Here is a 21,362-nt window from a genome sequence, read left to right on the forward strand (position 1 = left end):
GTTTCGGCCCACAGTAGAGGCCTTTATCTTGTGCAACATATATGTCTCAATCTATGTATATATATTGATACAATACAATCACCATAATTGTAGCTGAATCTCAGTATTATATCGTGAGTTATATTATTCACACTCAACCTTATGGGACCTTGCCTTTATTGGCGCTCCTTTCTGACTAACATTCTGTATATCTACTGTGATTGTTACCCTCCTCAAACACAACTTTGAAGCCTTTTGAGCCCTTCAGAGATGTCCTGTATCATGCAGAGGGAAGCTGAATGTCTGTCAGTATTTTTATCTGCACAGAAAAGCACTAAAATAGGCCCTTCCCACTCATATTGCAACAGTGTAAAGCCTCAGGAAACTGTTTCTAGGCAAAAATCAAACCAGCCATGTGGAAAAAAACTAGGCCCCAATAAGTTTTGTCACCAAACATATATAAAAACGATTAAACATGCCAGCAAACGTTTTATATTACACTTTTATAAGAGTATGTATCTCTATTAATAAGCCTGATACCATGCGCTATCACTGCATTTAAGGCTTTACTTACATTAATCCGATATCAGCAGCATTTTCTAGCAAATTCCATCCCTAGAAAAATATTAACTGCACATACCTTATTGCAGGAAAACCTGCACGCCATTCCCCTCTGAAGTTACCTCACTCCTCAGAATATGTGAGAACAGCCATGGATCTTAGTTACTTCTGCTAAGATGATAGAAAATGCAGGCAGATTCTTCTTCTAAATACTGCCCGAGATAAACAGTACACTCCGGTACCATTTAAAAACAACAAACTTTTGATTGAAGTTAAAAAAAACTAACTATAATACACCACTCTCCTCTGACTACGTCCATCTTTGTTGAGAGTTGCAAGAGAATGACTGGATTTGGCAGTGAGGGGAGGAGCTATATAGCAGCTCTGCTGTGGGTGATCCTCTTGCAACTTCCTGTTGGGAAGGAGAATATCCCACAAGTAATGGATGATCCATGGACTGGATACACTTAACAAGAGAAAACATAATTTATGCTTACCTGATAAATTCCTTTCTCCTGTAGTGTAGTCAGTCCACGGGTCATCCATTACTTATGGGATATTAACTCCTCCCTAACAGGAAGTGCAAGAGGATCACTCAAGCAGAGCTGCTATATAGCTCCTCCCCTCTACGTCATACGACCGAAAACCAAACGAGAAAGGAGAAACTATAGGGTGCAGTGGTGACTGGAGTATAATTTAAAATTTAGACCTGCCATAAAAAACAGGGCGGGCCGTGGACTGACTAGACTACAGGAGAAAGGAATTTATCAGGTAAGCATAAATTATGTTTTCTCCTGTTAAGTGTAGTCAGTCCACGGGTCATCCATTACTTATGGGATACCAATACCAATGACGGGAGGGACAGGCAGGATCTTTACACGGAAGGAACCACTGCCTGAAGAACCTGTCTCCCAAAAACAGCCTCAGAAGAAGCAAAAGTGTCAAATTTGTAAAATTTGGAAAAAGTATGAAGAGAAGACCAAGTTGCAGCCTTGCAAATCTGTTCAACAGAGGCCTCATTCTTAAAGGCCCACGTGGAAGCCACAGCTCTAGTGGAATGAGCTGTAATTCTTTCAGGAGGCTGCTGTCCAGCAGTCTCATAGGCTAAACGTATTATGCTACGAAGCCAGAAAGAGAGGGAGGTAGCAGAAGCTTTTTCACCTCTCCTCTGTCCAGAATAAACGACAAACAGGGAAGAATTTTGGCGAAAATCTTTAGTTGCCTGTAAATAAAATTTTAGGGCACGGACTACGTCCAGATTGTGTAGAAGTCGTTCCTTCTTTGAAGGGTTAGGACACAATGAAGGAACAACAATCTCTTGATTGATATTCCTATTAGTGACTACCTTAGGTAAGAACCCAGGTTTAGTACGCAGAACTACCTTGTCTGAATGAAAAATCAGATAAGGAGAATCACAATGTAAGGCCGATAACTCAGAGACTCTTCGAGCTGAGGAGATAGCCATTAAAAACAGAACTTTCCAAGATAACAGCTTGATATCAATGGAATGAAGGGGTTCAAACGGAACACCCTGTAAAACGTTAAGAACTAAGTTTAAGCTCCACGGTGGAGCAACAGTCTTAAACACAGGCTTAATCCTGGCCAAAGCCTGACAAAAGGCCTGAACGTCTGGAACTTCTGACAGACGTTTGTGCAAAAGGATTGACTGAGCTGAGATCTGTCCCTTTAAAGAACTAGCAGATAAACCCTTTTCTAAACCTTCTTGTAGAAAAGACAATATCCTAGGAATCCTAACCTTACTCCATGAGTAACTCTTGGATTCACACCAATGTAAGTATTTACGCCATATTTTATGGTAAATTTTCCTGGTAACAGGTTTCCTAGCCTGTATTAAGGTATCAATTACAGACTCCGAAAATCCACGCTTTGATAAAATCAAGCGTTCAATCTCCATGCAGTCAGCTTCAGAGAAATTAGATTTTGATGTTTGAAAGGACCCTGAATTAGAAGGTCCTGTCTCAGAAGCAGAGACCATGGTGGACAGGACGACATGTCCACTAGATCTGCATACCAGGTCCTGCGTGGCCACGCAGGCGCTATTAGAATCACCGATGCTCTCTCCTGTTTGATCCTGGCAATCAATCGAGGAAGCATCGGGAAGGGTGGAAACACATAAGCCATCTTGAAGTTCCAAGGTGCTGTCAGAGCATCTATCAGAACCGCTCCCGGGTCCCTGGACCTGGACCCGTAACGAGGAAGCTTGGCGTTCTGGCGAGACGCCATGAGATCCATATCTGGTTTGCCCCAATGCCGAAGTATTTGGGCAAAGACCTCCGGATGAAGTTCCCACTCCCCCGGATGAAAAGTCTGGCGACTTAGGAAATCCGCCTCCCAGTTCTCCACGCCTGGGATGTGGATCGCTGATAGGTGGCAAGAGTGAGACTCTGCCCAGAGAATTATCTTTGAGACTTCCATCATCGCTAGGGAACTCCTTGTCCCTCCTTGATGGTTGATGTAAGCCACAGTCGTGATGTTGTCCGACTGAAATCTGATGAACCTCAGAGATGCTAGCTGAGGCCAAGCTAGAAGGGCATTGAAAACTGCTCTTAGTTCCAGAATGTTTATGGGAAGGAGACTCTCCTCCTGAGTCCATGATCCCTGAGACTTCAGGGAATTCCAGACAGCGCCCCAACCTAGCAGGCTGGCGTCTGTTGTTACAATCGTCCAATCTGGTCTGCTGAAGGGCATCCCTTTGGACAGGTGTGGCCGAGAGAGCCACCATAGAAGAGAATTTCTGGTCTCCTGATCCAGATTCAGCATAGGGGACAAATCTGAGTAATCCCCATTCCACTGACTTAGCATGCACAACTGCAGTGGTCTGAGATGCAGGCGTGCAAAGGGAACTATGTCCATTGCCGCTACCATTAAACCGATTACCTCCATGCATTGAGCCACTGACGGGTGTGGAATGGAATGAAGGACACGGCAAGCATTTAGGAGTTTTGTTAACCTGTCCTCTGTCAGGTAAATTTTCATTTCTACCGAATCTATAAGAGTCCCTAAGAAGGGAACTCTTGTGAATGGCAATAGAGAACTCTTTCCTTCGTTCACCTTCCACCCATGTGACCTTAGAAATGCCAGTACTAACTCTGTATGAGACTTGGCAGCTTGGAAACTTGATGCTTGTATCAGAATGTCGTCTAGGTACGGAGCTACCGATATTCCTCGCGGTCTTAGTACCGCCAGAAGAGAACCCAGAACCTTTGTGAAGATTCTTGGAGCAGTAGCTAACCTGAAGGGAAGAGCTACAAACTGGTAATGCCTGTCTAGAAAAGCAAACCTTAGATACCGGTAATGATCCTTGTGAATCGGTATGTGAAGGTACGCATCCTTTAAATCCACTGTGGTCATGTACTGACCCTTTTGGATCATGGGTAAGATTGTCCGAATAGTTTCCATTTTGAACGATGGAACTCTTAGGAATTTGTTTAGGATCTTTAAATCCAAGATTGGTCTGAAGGTTCCTTCTTTCTTGGGAACCACAGATTTGAGTAAAACCCTTGTCCGTGTTCTGACCGCGGAACCGGGTGAATCACTCCCATTAGTAAAAGATCTTGTACACAGCGTAGAAACGCCTCTTTCTTTATCTGGTTTGTTGACAACCTTGAAAGATGAAATCTCCCTTTTGGAGGAGAAGCTTTGAAGTCCAGAAGATATCCCTGAGATATGATCTCTAACGCCCAGGGATCCTGGACATCTCTTGCCCAAGCCTGGGCGAAGAGAGAAAGTCTGCCCCCCCACTAGATCCGTTTCCGGATTGGGGGCCCTCACTTCATGCTGTCTTAGGGGCAGCAGCAGGTTTTCTGGCCTGCTTGCCCTTGTTCCAGGTCTGGTTAGGTTTCCAGCCCTGTCTGTAGCGAGCAACAGTTCCTTCCTGTTTTGGAGCGGAGGAAGTTGATGCTGCTCCTGCCTTGAAGTTGCGAAAGGCACGAAAATTAGACTGTCTAGCCCTTGGTTTGGCTCTGTCTTGAGGTAGGGCATGTCCCTTACCTCCAGTAATGTCAGCGATAATTTCTTTCAAACCGGGCCCGAATAAGGTCTGCCCCTTGAAAGGAATGTTAAGCAATTTAGATTTAGAAGTCACATCAGCTGACCAGGATTTAAGCCACAGCGCTCTGCGCGCCTGAATGGCGAATACTGAGTTCTTAGCCGTAAGTTTAGTTAAATGTACTACGGCATCAGAAATAAATGAATTAGCTAGCTTAAGGACTCTAAGCTTGTCTGTAATCTCATCCAATGTAGCTGAGCTAATGGTCTCTTCCAGAGACTCAAACCAGAATGCCGCCGCAGCCGTGACAGGCGCAATGCATGCAAGGGGTTGCAATATAAAACCTTGTTGAACAAACATCTTAAGGTAACCCTCTAACTTTTTATCCATTGGATCTGAAAAAGCACAGCTATCCTCCACCGGGATAGTGGTACGCTTAGCTAAAGTAGAAACTGCTCCCTCCACCTTAGGGACCGTCTGCCATAAGTCCCGTGTGGTGGCGTCTATTGGAAACATTTTTCTAAATATAGGAGGGACACCGGGAAAGGCACACCGGGTCTATCCCACTCCTTGTTAACAATGTAAGCCTTTTAGGCCTTTTAGGTATAGGAAAAAAGTCAGTACAAGTCGGTACCGCAAAATATTTATCCAGCCTACATATTTTCTCTGGGATTGCAACCGTGTTACAATCATTCAAAGCCGCCAATACCTCCCCTAGTAACACACAGAGGTTCTCAAGCTTAAATTTAAAATTTGAAATGTCTGAATCCAGTTTATTTGGATCAGATCCGTCACCCACAGAATGAAGCTCTCCGTCTTCATGTTCTGCAAATTGTGACGCAGTATCAGACATGGCCCTAGTATTTTCAGCGCACTCTGTTCTCACTCCAGAGTGGTCGCGTTTACCCCTAAGTTCTGGCAATTTAGATAAAACTTCAGTCATAACATTAGCCATGTCTTGCAAGGTGATTTGTAATGGCCGCCCTGATGTACTTGGCGTCACAATATCATGCACCTCCTGAGCGGGAGATGCAGGTACTGACACGTGAGGAGTTAGTCGGCATAACTTCCCCCTCGTTGTCTGGTGAAATTTTCCTTACATGTACAGATTGGCTTTTACTTAAAGTAGCATCAATGCAATTAGTACACAAATTTCTATTGGGCTCCACATTGGCCTTTGAACATATTGCACAAAGAGATTCCTCTGTGTCAGACATGTTTAAACAAACTAGCAATTAAACAGCAAGCTTGGAAACACTTTTCAAATAAATTTACAAGCAATATAAAAAACGTTACTGTGCCTTTAAGAAGCACACAAAAAACTGTCACAGTTGAAATAACATGAACCGGATAAGTTATAGAAACCAAATTTTCACATTAAATTTATTAATTTAGCAAAGGATTGCACCCACTAGCAAATGGATGATTAACCCCTTAATACCAAAAAAACGGATAATAAAATATATACGTTTTTATCACAGTCAAAGCACAGTCTCACAGGTCTGCTGTGAGTGATTACCTCCCTCAAAACTAGTTTTGGAGACCCCTGAGCTCTGTAGAGACGTCCTGGATCATGCAGGGAGAACAGGAAGACTTGTGACTGAATTTTTACTGCGCAGTAAAAGCGCCAAAATAGGCCCCTCCCACTCATACTACAACAGTGGGGAAGCTCAGTAAACTGATTTTATTCAAAACAAACGACAGCCATGTGGAAAATAATGCCCAAATAAATTTTCACCAAGTACCTCAGAGAAAAAACAATTAACATGCCAGTAAATGTTTTAAATATAAATATATGAGATGTTAATAAAAAGCCTGTTGCTAGTCGCTCTCACTGCAGAGAGGCTATAAGTTATATATATATATATATATACAGTATTTTCTTAGTGAAGTGCCATTCCCCAGAAATACTTCAGTGCAAGCATACACACATATCAGCCTGATACCAGTTACTACTACTGCATTTAAGGCTGTACTTACATTACACCGGTATTAGCAGTATTTTCTCAGTCAATTCCATTCCTTAGAAAATATACTGCAACATACCTCCTTGCAGGTGAACCCTGCCCGCTGTCCCCTGTTCTGAAGTTACCTCGCTCCTCAGAATGGCCGAGAACAGCAAATGGATCTTAGTTACGTCCGCTAAGATCATACACAACTCAGGTAGATTCTTCTTCTAATGCTGCCTGAGAAAAAACACACTCCGGTGCTGTTTAAAATAAACTTTTGATTGAAGAAATAAAAACTAATTTTAATAACCACAGTCCTCTCACACATCCTATTAGTTAGGTGCAAGAGAATGACGTAGAGGGGAGGAGCTATATAGCAGCTCTGCTTGGGTGATCCTCTTGCACTTCCTGTTAGGGAGGAGTTAATATCCCATAAGTAATGGATGACCCGTGGACTGACTACACTTAACAGGAGAAATAAAGATTTTCACTTTTGAAAGAAAAAAACTTAAATCAAAAAGCAGAAGAATCAAACTGAAACAGCTGCCTGAAGAACTTTTCTACCAAAAACTGCTTCCGAAGAAACAAATACATCAAAATGGTAGAATTTAGTAAATTTATGCAAAGAGGACCAAGTGGCTGCTTTGCAAATCTGATCAACTGAAGCTTCATTCTTAAAAGCCCATGAACTGGAGACTGATCTAGTAGAATGAGCATTAATTCTGTGAGGTGGGGTTTGACCCGACTCCAAATAAGCTTGATGAATCAAAAGTTTCAACCAAGAAGCCAAGGAAATAGCAGAAGCTTTCTGACCTTTCCTAGAACCAGAAAATAAAACAAATATACTGGAAGTCTTCCTGAAATTTTTTAGTAGCTTCCACATAATATTTCAAAGCTCTTACCACATCCAAAGAATGTAAGGATCTCTCCAAAGAATTCTTAGGATTAGGACATAAGGAAGGGACAACAATTTCTCTACTAATGTTAGAATTCACAACCTTAGGTAAAAATTGAAGAGTCCGCAAAACTGCCTTATCCTGATGAAAAAAAAAAAAAAAAAAAAAAAAATCAGAAAAAGGACTCACAAGAAAGAGCAGATAGCTCAGAAACTCTTCTAGCAGAAGAGATACCCAAAAGGAACAACACTTTCCAAGAAAGTAGTCCAAAGAATGCATAGGTTCAAATGGAGGAGCCTGTAAAGCCCTCTGAACCAAATTAGGACTCCAAGGAGGAGAAATTTACTTAATGATAGGCTTAATACGAACTAAAGCCCGTACAAAACAGTGTATATCAGGAAGTATAGCAATCTTTCTGTGAAATAAAACAGAAAGAGCAGAGATTTGTCCTTTCAAGGAACTTGCAGACAAACACTTATCCAAACCATCCTGAAGAAACAGCAAAATTCTAGGAACTCTATAAGAATGCCAGGAGTATTTGAGAAGAACACCATGAAATGTAAGTCTTCCAAACTCTATAATAAATCTTTCTAGAGACAGATTTATGAGCTTGTAACAGTAGTAATCACTGAATCAGAGAAACCTCTATGACTTAGTACTAAGCTTTCAATTTCCATACCTTCAAATTTAATGATTTGAGATCCTGATGGATAAACGGACCTTGAGATAGTAGGTCCGGCCGTAACTGAAGTGGCCAAGGCGGGCAACTGGACATCCGAACCAGATCCGCATACCAAAACCTGTGTGGCCATGATGGAGCCACCAGCAACACAAAAGACTGTTTCATGATGATTTTGGAGATCACTCTTGGAAGGAGAACTAGAGGCGGGAAGATGTAAGCAGGTTGATAACACCAAGGAAGTGTCAGCGCATCCACTGCTTCCGCCTGAACATCCCTGGACAGGTATCTGGGAAGTTTCTTGTTTAGATGAGGCCATGAGATCTCTTTGGAAGCCCCCACATCTGAACAATCTGAGAAAACACATTTGGATGGAAAGACCACTCCCCTGGATGTAAAGTCTGGCGGCTGAGATAATCCGCCTCCAAATTGTCTACACCTGGGATATGCACCACAGAGATTAGACAGGAGCTGGATTCCGCCCAAGCAAGTATCTGAGATACTTCTTTCATAGCTTGGGGACTGTGAGTCCCACCCTGATTGACATAAGCCACAGTTGTGATATTGTCTGTCTGAAAACAAATGAACGGTTCTCTTTAGCAGAGGCCAGAACTGAAGAGCCCTGAGAATTGCACTTTGAGTTCTAAAATATTTATTGGTAATCTTGCCTCTTGAGATTTCCAAACCCCTTGTGCTGTCAGAGACCCCCAAACAGCTCCCCAACCTGAAAGACTCGCATCTGTTGTGATCACAGTCCAGGTTGGGCGAACTAAAGAAGCCCCTTTGACATTGTGGATAGATCACCATCATTTGGTTAGAGAGTGTCGTACATTGGGATTCAAGGATATTAATTGTGATGTCTTTGTATAATCCCTGCACCATTGATTCAGCATACAAAGCTGTAGAGGTCTCATGTGAAAACAAGCAAAGGGGATTGTGTCCGATGCTGCAGTCATGAGACCTAAAACTTCCATGCACATAGCCACTGAAGGGAATGACTGAGACTGAAGGTGCCGACCAATTTTAAACGTCTCTTGTCTGTTAGAGAGTCATGGACACTGAATCTATCTGGAAACCTAAAAAGATGACCCTTGTCTGAGGAATCAAGAAACTTTTTGGTAAATTGATCCTCCAACCATGTTTCTGAAGAAACACTCGTGTGAGATTCTGCAGTATGTAAAGACTGAGCTAGTACCAAGATATCGTCCAAATAAGGAAACACCGCAATACCCTGTTCTCTGAATACAGATAGTAGGGCACCCAGAACCTTTGAAAAGATTCTTGGAGCTGTTGCTAGGCCAAATGGAAGAGCAACAAATTGGTAATGCTCGTCTAGAAAAGAATCTCAGAAACTGATAAGTGTTCTGGATGAATCGGAATATGAAGGTATGCATCTTGAAAGTTGATACTCTTACATAACGATTCAAAATTTTCAGATCCAGAACTGGTCTGAATAAATTCTCTTTGGTACAATGAATAGGTTTGAATAAAACCCCAAAGCTTGTTCCTGAGGAGGAACTGGCATGATTACCCCTGAAGACTCCAGGTCTGAAACACACTTCAGAAAAGCCTGAGCTTTTACAGGGATGCGTGAGAAAAAAAAATCTTCTCACAGGCGGTCTTACCTTGAAACCTATTCTGTACCCTTGTGAAACAATGTTCTGAATCCAAAGACTTTGAATCGAATTGATCCAAACATCTTTGAAAAATCGTAACCTGCCCCCTACCAGCTGTGATGGAATGAGGGCCGCACCTTCATGCGGATTTGGGAGCTGGTTTTGACTTTCTAAAAGGCTTGGATTTATTCCAGACTGGAGAAGGTTTCCAAACGGAAACTGTTCCTTTAGGGGAAGGGTCAGGCTTTTGTTCCTTATGCTGACGAAAGGAACGAAAACGATTAGCAGCCCTATATTTACCTTTAGATTTTTTGTCCTGAGGCAAAAAGGCTCCCTTCCCCCCAGTAACAGTTGAAATTATTGAATCCAACTGAGAACCAAATTTATTACCTCGGAAAGAAAGAGAAAGCAACGTTGACTTAGAAGTCATAGCTGCATTCCAAGACTTAAGCCATAAAGCTCTTCTAGCTAAAATAGCTAAAGACATATACCCAACATCAATTCGAATGATATCAAAAATGGCATCACAAACAAAGTTATTAGCATGTTGAAGAAGTTTAACAATGCTATAAACATTTTGGTCTGACACTTGGTTGCGCTAAAGCCTCCAACCGGAAGGTGGAAGCTGCAACAACATCAGCCAAAGAAATAGCAGGTCTGAGAAGATTACCTGAACATAAATATGCCTTCCTTAGAAAGGATTCAAGCTTCCTATTTAAAGGATCCTTAAAAGAAGTACTCTCTGCCGTAGGAATAGTAATACGTTTAGCAAGAGTAGAGATAGGCCCATCGACTTTGGGGATTTTTCCCCAAAACTCTAATCTATCAGATGGCAAAGGGTACAATTTCTTAAACCTTGGAGAAGGAGTAAATGAAGTACCCAGACTATTCCATTCCCTAGAAAATTACTTCTGAAATAGCATCAGGAACTGAAAAAAAAACTTCTGGAATAACTACATGAGGTTTAAAAACTTATTAAAACTAATAAGCGTTTAAATTCAGAGGACTAGACTCCTCCATATCTAATGAAATCAACACTTCTTTAAGTAAAGAACGAATAAACTCCATCTTAAACAAATATGAAGATTTATCAGTGTCAATATCTGAGTCAGAATGTTCTGAACCAGAAAGATCCTCATCATTAATAGATAAGTCAGAATGATGGCGGTCATTTAAAAATTAATCTTAAATATGAAAAGTTTTAAAAGACCTTTTACGTTTACTAGGAGGAATACAGACAGAGCCTTCTGACTAGAATTAGAAACAAATTCTTACATTAACAGGAACATCCTTAACATTAGATGTTGAACGAACAACAGGTAATTGATTATTACTAATGGAAATATTATCTGCATTTGATAGTTTATCATGATAATCAAACTACAGCCGGAGGAACAGTTACCAAACGTTTTCAACAAATGCACTTAGCTTTGTTAGAACCGACATCAGGCAGCGTTTTTCCAGAAGTAGATTCTGATCCAGTGTCAGGTAGTGACATCCTGCAATATGTAATAGAAAAAATAAAGCAAAATGATCAAATTCCTTAAATGACAGTTTCAGGAATGGGAAAAAAATGCAAAACAAGCCTCTAGAAACCAGAAGCAACTAAAAAGTGAGACTGAAATGTGAAAAAAACGCCAAGTATAATGCCCACATTTTTTGGCGCCAAACAAATATGAAGATTTATCAGTGTCAATATCTGAGTCAGAATGTTCTGAACCAGAAACATTTTTTGGCACCAAAAACGTCGCAACCATGTGAAAATTTCCGGCGTCAACTATGATGCCGGAAATGACGAAACTTTTGCGCCAAAAAAGTCATGCGCCAAAAATGACGCAATAAATTGAAGCATTTTCTGCACCTGCAAGCCTAACAGCCCGCAATTAAGAAAAAAAGTAAATTGAAAATTTTTAAGGTAAGAAATATAAATTCATATACATTTTCCCAAAAAATTGAAACAGACAGTCTGAAAGAAGGAATACCGATTATCCTGAATCATGGCAAATATAAGTTTAACACATATTTAGAACTTTACATATAAAGTGCCCAACCATAGCTTAGAGTGTCAAATAAAATAAGACTTACGTAAATTACCCTAAGACACTCATCTACATATAGTAGATGGCCAAACCAGTACTGGAACTAGAATCAGTAGAGGTAATGGTATATAAGTATATTGTCAATCTGAAAAGGGAGGTAGGAGAAGAAATCTCTACGACCGATAACAGAGAACCTATGAAATAGATCTCCTAGAGGAAGACCATGGTAATCAAATAGGCAATACTCTCTCACATCCCTCTGACATTCACTGCACTCTGAGAGGAAAACCGGGCTTCAGCCTGCTGCGAAGCGCATAACGTAGAAATCTAGCACAAACTTACTTCACCACCTCCATGGGAGGCAAAGATTGTAAAACTGAATTGTGGGTGTGGTGAGGGTGTATTTATAGGCATTTTGAGGTTTGGGAAAATTTGCCCCTCCTGGTAGGAATGTATATCCCATACGTCACTAGCTCATGGACTCTTGCCAATTACATGAAAGAAATAACTCCACGGGAGTGAGCACGTTATCTAATGTGACACTTAAAGTGATGGTAAATTCATACCAACTGCTCAACATAATTTTAAAAGCTCTTATCCTAACTAGCATATCGATATGCTTTTTTAATATTAAAAATATCAGGTTACTTAACTTCAATTTTATTACAGCAACGTTTGTTTTATATACAGCCTCTCGAAAATTTTCTAAGCTACTGCTTTGATTGACAAACGCTTTAGCCAATCAGCTCACCATGCGCCCCATGTTAAAAAGTACCTGCACGCTCCCATGCTCTGAACTCACTAATTGCGATGCAATGCGCATCTCTTATGCTACTTGCGCATTTGAAATAGAGAATCCTAGAGCTTTCGACTGTTTAGAAATCAGTTTTGAGCCTACCTAGGTTTAGCGTTAAAAAAATTTTTTTCCAAGAGAACAAAGCAAACTTGATAAAAGCAAATTGGAAAGTTTCAAACTGCATGCCCTTTCTTGTGAATGTTTAATGTTGACTAGACTGTCCCTTTAAAGTGGCAATAAAAAACTTATTAAACTTTATATTCACTTTAAGAGTAAGTGCTCAGATTTTAAAAATACTCTTAACAGGGGCACTTTCATTCTTTAAACTTAATAAAGCCGATTTAATACTTAACTTTCTTTATGGAATGCAGACCGGCGAGCCTCCGCCCGCAGCTAGCTCCTGCTGTAGTTAGCTCAGCGATGACTAATCTTCTAAAAAAAAAATATAAGTCTAAAATTGCTAAGTTTCATTGTACCTGAAGTCATCTTTAATTGATCCCCAGTTGTGAGGTCCACTTCCACCCCGCTTGTCTTCTGCTCTTATTCTACTAGAGAAAGAACATTATGCACTGATTTAATAGCTTAAATGGACAATCTACACCAACATTTTTATTGTTTAAATAGATAGATAACCCTTTATTATTCCCCAGTTTTGCATACACTTATATTATACACTGTCATCACCTTGTACCTAAAACTCTGCAGAATGCCCTTCTCAGTGCTTTAGACAAAGCTGCATTTTAGCCAAATCAGTGCAGACTAATAACTCCACACGAGTGACACATATGGTACAAATGAACTAACAGTCTGTGAAAAACTGTCAAACTGCACATAGATGCAGCCTTCAAGGGCTTAGGAATTAGAATATAAGCCTACCTAGGTTTAGCTTTCATTAAAAAAAAAAATGATAAAGCCAATTTGATAAAATTGAAATAAATTTGCATGCCCTTTCTGAATTGTGAAGCTTTAATTTTGACTAGACTGTCCCTTTAAGCTACACCACTAAAGACAGGACTAGCAGTGTAATTTTGTTTAAACTTTATCCTCAGACTATAAACAGATTGGGCAGAAGATGAAGGGGGGGGGGGGGATAAAAAAATATAAATACATTTCTAAGCCCCCAACTGAAAATTGTTTTGAAATTTATCTTTGCCTATTGGCTGTCCTTTTACTACTTGTCAGAATCTGTAAATACAAAAAGCACTACAATTTAGAGGGACAGTATACACCAATGTTCAGTATTTGTGCATATTCTTTATAGTAGTTGTACATGCAGGTATATAATCTAAAAATCCTGTATAAAACTACTTAAATGCTCCCAGTTTAGCACGGTTTATGAGGTTTAGCTTGGGGAGGAGAAAAAAAAAAAAAAGACGCAGACACTCCTCCCCCCCCCCCCCCCCCACATATGAAGAGACAGATTACACAAACAGGAGCCAGCAGTAGTCTGTAAACACATGTATACATCTGACACTGTGGGGCTTGGTTAGGAGTCTTAAAATCAGCACAATGTTAGTGTTTTTGTAATATATAGTTTTGCAAAAAAATAAAAAAAATCAGATGGGCTATGTAAATATAGATGGATCTACAGAACAGTTATGCATTATGCAAAACAGAATTTATGTTTACCGGATAAATTTTTCTCCTACGGTGTGTCTGGTCCACGGCTTCATCCTTACTTGTGGGATATTCATTCCCTACAGGAAATGGCAAAGAGCACAACAGCAGAGCTGTCCATATAGCTCCCCCTCTAGCTCTGCCCCCCAGTCATTCGACCAACGGTCAGGAGAAAAAGGAGAACCATAGGGTGCAGTGGTGACTAGTGTACAAAAACAAAAATTTTAAACCCGACTAAAAGCCAGGGCGGGCCGTGGACCGGACACACCGTAGGAGAAAGAAATTTATCAGGTAAACATAAATTCTGTTTTCTCCTACATTGGTGTGTCCGGTCCACGGCTTCATCCTTACTTGTGGGAACCAATACCAAAGCTTTAGGACACGGATGAAGGGAGGGAGCAAGTCAGGGAACCTAAACGGAAGGCACCACTGCTTGCAAAACCCTTTCTCCCAAAAATAGCCTCCGAAGAAGCACAAGTATCGAATTTGTAAAATTTGGCAAAAGTATGCAGAGAAGACCACGTCACTGCCTTACAGATCTGTTCAACAGAAGCCTCGTTCTTGAAGGCCCATGTGGAAGCCACAGCTCTAGTAGAATGAGCAATAATTCGTTCAGGAGGCTGCCGTCTGGCAGTCTCATAAACCAATTGGATGATGCTTCTTAACCAGAAGGAAAGAGGTAGCAGTAGCTTTCTGACCTCTCTTACCAGAATAGACGACAAACAATGAAGATGTCTGTCTAAAATCTTTTGTTGCTTCTAAATAGAATTTTAAAGCACGAACCACATCTAGATTGTGTAACAAGCGTTCCTTTTTAGAAAGGAGAAGGAACAACTATCTCCTGGTTAATATTCCTATTGGAAACCACTTTTGGAAGAAAACCAGGTTTGGTACGAAAAACAACCTTATCTGTATGGAACACCAGATAGGGTGAATTACACTGCAAAGCAGACAATTCAGAAACTCTTCTAGCAGAAGAAATAGCAACCAAAAACAAAACTTTCCAAGATAGTAACTCGATATCTATGGAATGTAAAGGTTCAAACGGAACCCCTTGAAGAACTGAAAGAACTAGATTTAGACTCCAGGGAGGAGTCACAGGTCTGTAGACAGGCTTGATTCTGACCAACGCCTGAACATCTGGCACAACTGCCAAACGTTTGTGTAACTAGACAGAGCAGATATCTGTCCCTTTAAAGAACTAGCTGACAGACCTTTCTCCAAACCTTCTTGGAGAAAGGAAAGAATCCTTGGAATTCTAATTTTACTCCATGAGTAACCCTTGGATTCGCACCAAGAGAGATATTTCTGCCATATCTTATGGTAAATTCTCCTGGTTACAGGCTTTCTGGCCTGAACCAGAGTATCTATAACAGATTCCGAAAATCCACGCTTAGATAGAATCAACCGTTCAATCTCCAAGCAGTCAGCTGCAGAGAAACTAGGTTCGGATGTTCGAATGGGCCTTGCACTAGAAGGTCTTGTCTCAATGGTAGCTTCCATGGTGGAACCGATGACATATTCACCAGGTCTGCATACCAAGTCCTGCGTGGCCACACAGGAGCTATTAGAATCACCGAAGCCTTCTCCTGTTTGATCCTGGCTACTAGCCTGGGGAGTAGAGGAAACGGTGGAAAGACATACGCTAGATTGAATGACCAAGGCGCTACAGTCATGTTGTCCGACTGAAATCTTATGAACTTGGCCTTCGCTAGTTGAGGCCAAGCCAGGAGCGTATTGAATATCGCTCTTAATTCCAAAATATTTATCGGGAGAAGAGATTCTTCCCGAGAACATAGACCCTGAGCTTTCAGGTAGTCCCAGACCACGCCCCAGCCTAGGAGACTGGCGTTGGTCGCGACAATGATCCACTCTGGTCTGCGGAAACTCATTCCCTGCGACAGGTGATCCTGAGCCAACCACCAGAGAAGAGTCTCTCTGGTTTCCTGGTCCATCTGTATCTGGGAAGACAAGGCTGCATAATCCCCATTCCATTGCTTGAGCATGCACAATTGCAGTGGTCTTAGATGAATTCTGGCAAATGGGACAATGTCCATTGCCGCCACCATTAGACCTATAACCTCCATGCACTGAGCCACAGACGGCTGAGCAATGGCATGAAGGACTAGACAAGCTTTTGAGAGTTTTGTCTTCCTGACCTCCGTCAGAAAGATTTTCATTTCTGCCAAATCTATTGTTCCCAGGAAGGGAACCCTTGTGACCGGGGACAGAACTTTTTCTACGTTCACCTTCCACCCGTGAGACCTTAGAAAGGCTAGAACAATATCCGTATGAGCCTTGGCTCTGGGAAGAGACGACGCCTGAATTAAGATGTCGTCTAGGTAAGGTGCTGCTGCAATGCCCCGCGGTCTTAGTACCGCTAGAAGTGACCCTAGCGCCTTTGTGAAAATTCTTGGAGCGGTGGCCAACCCGAAGGGAAGGGCCACAAACTGGTAATGCTTGTCCAGAAAGGCGAATCTTTAGGAACTGATGGTGATTTTTGTGGATTGGAATATGCAGGTATGCATCCTTTAGGTCCACAGTAGTCATATATTGACCTTCCTGGATCATAGGTAGAATTGTTCGAATTGTTTCCATCTTGAATTATGGAACTTTGAGAAATTTGTTTAGGATTTTTAAGTCCAGAATTGGCCTGAACATTCCCTCCGTTTTGGGAACTACAAACAGGTTTGAGTAAAAACCCAGTCCTTGTTCTGCTATTGGAACAGGGTGAATCACTCCCATTTTGAAAAGGTCTCCTATGCAATGTAAGAATGCCCGTCTCTTTGTCTGGTCTGAAGACAAGCGAGAAAGATGAAACCTTCCCTTTGGTGGAAGGTCCTTGAATTCTAGGAGATACCCCTGAGAGACAATCTCTCAAGCCCAGGGGTCTGGAACATCTCTTGCCCAAGCCTGAACAAAGAGAGTCTGCCCCCCACCAGATCCGGTCCCGGATCGGGGGCTATCCTTTCATGCTGACTTTGTTGGAGCAGCAGGCTTCTTGGCCTGTTTTCCCTTGTTCCAGCCTTGCAATGGTTTCCATGCTGGTTTGGACTGGGATGCGTTACCCTCTTGTCTAGAGGCTGTAGCTAGAAGCCGGTCCGTTCCTGAAATTGCGAAAGGAACGAAAATTACTTATTTTTTGCTTTGAAAGGTCTATCCTGTGGAAGGGCATGGCCCTTTCCCCCAGTGATGTCTGAAATAATCTCTTTCAATTCTGGCCCGAATAGGGTCTTACCCTTGAAAGGAATATTAAGTAATTTATTTTTGGACGAGACGTCCGCCGACCAAGATTTTAGCCAAAGCACTCTGCGCGCCACTATTGCAAAACCTGAATTTTCGCCGCTAATTTTGCCAATTGAAAAGCGGCATCTAAAATAAAGGAATTAGCCAACTTCAGTGCGTGAATTCTGTCCATGAGCTCCTCATAAGGAGTCTTTCTGAAGCGAATTTTCTAGTTCGTCGAACAAAAAAAGACGCCGCTGTGGTGACAGGAATAATGCACGAAATTGGTTGTAGAAGGTAACCTTGCTGAACAAATATTTTCTTAAGTAACCCTTCTAGTTTTTTATCCATAGGATCTTTGAAAGCGCGACTGTCCTCTATTGGTATAGTTGTGCGCTTAGCTAATGTTGAAACTGCCACCTCTACCTTAGGGACCGTCTGCCATGCGTCCCTTCTGGGGTCAACAATGGGGAACATTTTCTTAAATATAGGAGGGGGAACAAAAGGTACACCTGGCTTCTCCCACTCCTTAGTCACTATATCCGCCACCCTCTTGGGTATCGGAAACGCCTCAGAGTGCACTGGAACTTCTAAAAATGTGTCCATTTTGCACAATTTTTCTGGAATCACCAAAGGATCACAATCGAGAGTAGCTAGCACCTCCTTAAGTAGGGCGCGGAGGTGTTCTAGTTTAAATTTAAATGCAATGGTATCAGTCTCTGCCTGCTGAGAAACTTTTCCTGTGTCAGAAATTTCTCCCTCAGACAGGCCCTCCCTCACCGCCAACTCAGATTGATGTGAGGGTACCACAGATGAATTATTCCCTGCGTCTGCTTGCTCACCCTCTGTATATAAAACTGAGCAATCACGCTTTCTAGGATAAACTGGCAGCTTGGATAAAAATGCTTCTAAAGAATTATTCATTACTGCCGCTAATTGCTGCATAGTAACAGCCATAGGCGCATCAGATGTACTAGGTATCGCTGGCGCGGGCAAAGCTGGCGTTAACACAGAAGGAGAGGATGATGAACTATCCCCACTACCTTCATTTGAAGAATCATCTTGGGCAACATTTTTAAATGTGACAGTACTGTCCTTAATTTGTTTGGACCCTATGGCACAATTTGCACAAAGATTTAATGGTGGAACCACCTTGTCCTCCATGCACACAACATAGGCTATCTGAAGGCACAGACATGTTAGAAAAACCTAGGCAGCTTCTCAATGCAAAAAAAGTAATTTTATACAAAAACGTTACTGTCTCTTTAAATAAAGGAGAACACTTTATTACTGAAACGTCAGAAAAACAACAAAGCAATATCCAATTTTTCTGAAATTTTCACCGTAGTGTCTTAAAGCTATGAAAGTATTGCACACCAAGTTTTATATCAATTGACCCTTAAATGCCCAAACCGGAGCGGATAACAGCAATTTACCGGTTAATACACTACAGTCCCCTGCCACAGTCTCCACCGCAGCATTTACCTACCTTATGGGTTAACCAAAAAACGAATAAACCTCTTATAAGTCCTTTTCTAAGCCTCTTGACCTTCCACGTGAAGCTGCATGAACCTTCTGCTGAAAGGCAACTGCGCAACTGAGGCGCGAAAATGAGGCCTCATCCCTCTGTCATCCAGAGTGAAGGGGCCTTTCTGACCAAAAACAGAATTTATGTTTACCTGATAAATTACTTTCTCCAACGGTGTGTCCGGTCCACGGCGTCATCCTTACTTGTGGGATATTCTCTTCCCCAACAGGAAATGGCAAAGAGCCCAGCAAAGCTGGTCACATGATCCCTCCTAGGCTCCGCCTACCCCAGTCATTCGACCGACGTTAAGGAGGAATATTTGCATAGGAGAAACCATATGGTACCGTGGTGACTAGTTAAAGAAAATAAATTATCAGACCTGATTAAAAAACCAGGGCGGGCCGTGGACCGGACACACCGTTGGAGAAAGTAATTTATCAGGTAAACATAAATTCTGTTTTCTCCAACATAGGTGTGTCCGGTCCACGGCGTCATCCTTACTTGTGGGAACCAATACCAAAGCTTTAGGACACGGATGAAGGGAGGGAGCAAATCAGGTCACCTAAATGGAAGGCACCACGGCTTGCAAAACCTTTCTCCCAAAAATAGCCTCAGAAGAAGCAAAAGTATCAAACTTGTAAAATTTGGTAAAAGTGTGCAGTGAAGACCAAGTCGCTGCCCTACATATCTGATCAACAGAAGCCTCGTTCTTGAAGGCCCATGTGGAAGCCACAGCCCTAGTGGAATGAGCTGTGATTCTTTCGGGAGGCTGCCGTCCGGCAGTCTCGTAAGCCAATCTGATGATGCTTTTAATCCAAAAAGAGAGAGAGGTAGAAGTTGCTTTTTGACCTCTCCTTTTACCGGAATAAACAACAAACAAGGAAGATGTTTGTCTAAAATCCTTTGTAGCATCTAAATAGAATTTTAGAGCGCGAACAACATCCAAATTGTGCAACAAACGTTCCTTCTTTGAAACTGGTTTCGGACACAGAGAAGGTACGATAATCTCCTGGTTAATGTTTTTGTTAGAAACAACTTTTGGAAGAAAACCAGGTTTAGTACGTAAAACCACCTTATCTGCATGGAACACCAGATAAGGAGGAGAACACTGCAGAGCAGATAATTCTGAAACTCTTCTAGCAGAAGAAATTGCAACTAAAAACAAAACTTTCCAAGATAATAACTTAATATCAACGGAATGCAAGGGTTCAAACGGAACCCCCTGAAGAACTGAAAGAACTAAATTGAGACTCCAAGGAGGAGTCAAAGGTTTGTAAACAGGCTTAATTCTAACCAGAGCCTGAACAAAGGCTTGAACATCTGGCACAGCGGCCAGCTTTTTGTGAAGTAACACAGACAAGGCAGAAATCTGTCCCTTCAGGGAACTTGCAGATAATCCTTTTTCCAATCCTTCTTGAAGGAAGGATAGAATCCTAGGAATCTTAACCTTGTCCCAAGGGAATCCTTTAGATTCACACCAACAGATATATTTTTTCCAAATTTTGTGGTAAATCTTTCTAGTTACAGGCTTTCTGGCCTGAACAAGAGTATCGATAACAGAATCTGAGAACCCTCGCTTCGATAAGATCAAGCGTTCAATCTCCAAGCAGTCAGCTGGAGTGAAACCAGATTCGGATGTTCGAACGGACCCTGAACAAGAAGGTCTCGTCTCAAAGGTAGCTTCCAAGGAGCCGATGACATATTCACCAGATCTGCATACCAAGTCCTGCGTGGCCACGCAGGAGCTATCAAGATCACCGACGCCCTCTCCTGATTGATCCTGGCTACCAGCCTGGGGATGAGAGGAAACGGCGGGAACACATAAGCTAGTTTGAAGGTCCAAGGTGCTACTAGTGCATCCACTAGAGCCGCCTTGGGATCCCTGGATCTGGACCCGTAGCAAGGAACTTTGAAGTTCTGACGAGAGGCCATCAGATCCATGTCTGGAATGCCCCACAGCTGAGTGACTTGGGCAAAGATTTCCGGATGGAGTTCCCACTCCCCCGGATGCAATGTCCGACGACTCAGAAAATCCGCTTCCCAATTTTCCACTCCTGGTTGTGGATAGCAGACAGGTGGCAGGAGTGAGACTCCGCCCATAGAATGATTTTGGTCACTTCTTCCATCGCCAGGGAACTCCTTGTTCCCCCCTGATGGTTGATGTACGCAACAGTCGTCATGTTGTCTGATTGAAACCGTTATGAACTTGGCCCTCGCTAGCTGAGGCAAGCCTTGAGAGCATTGAATATTGCTCTCAGTTCCAGAATATTTATCGGTAACAGAGATTCTTCCCGAGACCAAAGACCCTGAGCTTTCAGGGATCCCCAGACCGCGCCCCAGCCCATCAGACTGGCGTCGGTCGTGACAATGACCCACTCTGGTCTGCGGAATGTCATCCCTCGTGACAGGTTGTCCAGGGACAGCCCACCAACGGAGTGAGTCTCTGGTCCTCTGATTTACTTGTATCT

The 21,362-nt window shown here is 42.2% G+C and overlaps 1 protein-coding gene across 4 annotated transcripts in view; it reads right to left on the reverse strand.

Moving 5' to 3' along the window:
• Positions 1-21,362, reverse strand: part of HABP4 (hyaluronan binding protein 4) — a 148,044-nt gene that overhangs the window by 67,280 nt on the left and 59,402 nt on the right. For 3 of the 4 annotated variants that reach the window (XM_053702412.1, XM_053702415.1, XM_053702414.1), the window contains exon 5: positions 13,001-13,072. In XM_053702412.1, coding sequence (XP_053558387.1) covers positions 13,001-13,072 — 72 coding nt within the window. The remainder of the gene's footprint in view (positions 1-13,000; positions 13,073-21,362) is intronic. The other variant, XM_053702413.1, reaches the window with a different exon arrangement.

The sequence above is a fragment of the Bombina bombina genome, chromosome 2 (genome assembly GCF_027579735.1).
Source record: "Bombina bombina isolate aBomBom1 chromosome 2, aBomBom1.pri, whole genome shotgun sequence".
Taxonomy (NCBI): Eukaryota; Metazoa; Chordata; class Amphibia; order Anura; family Bombinatoridae; genus Bombina; species Bombina bombina.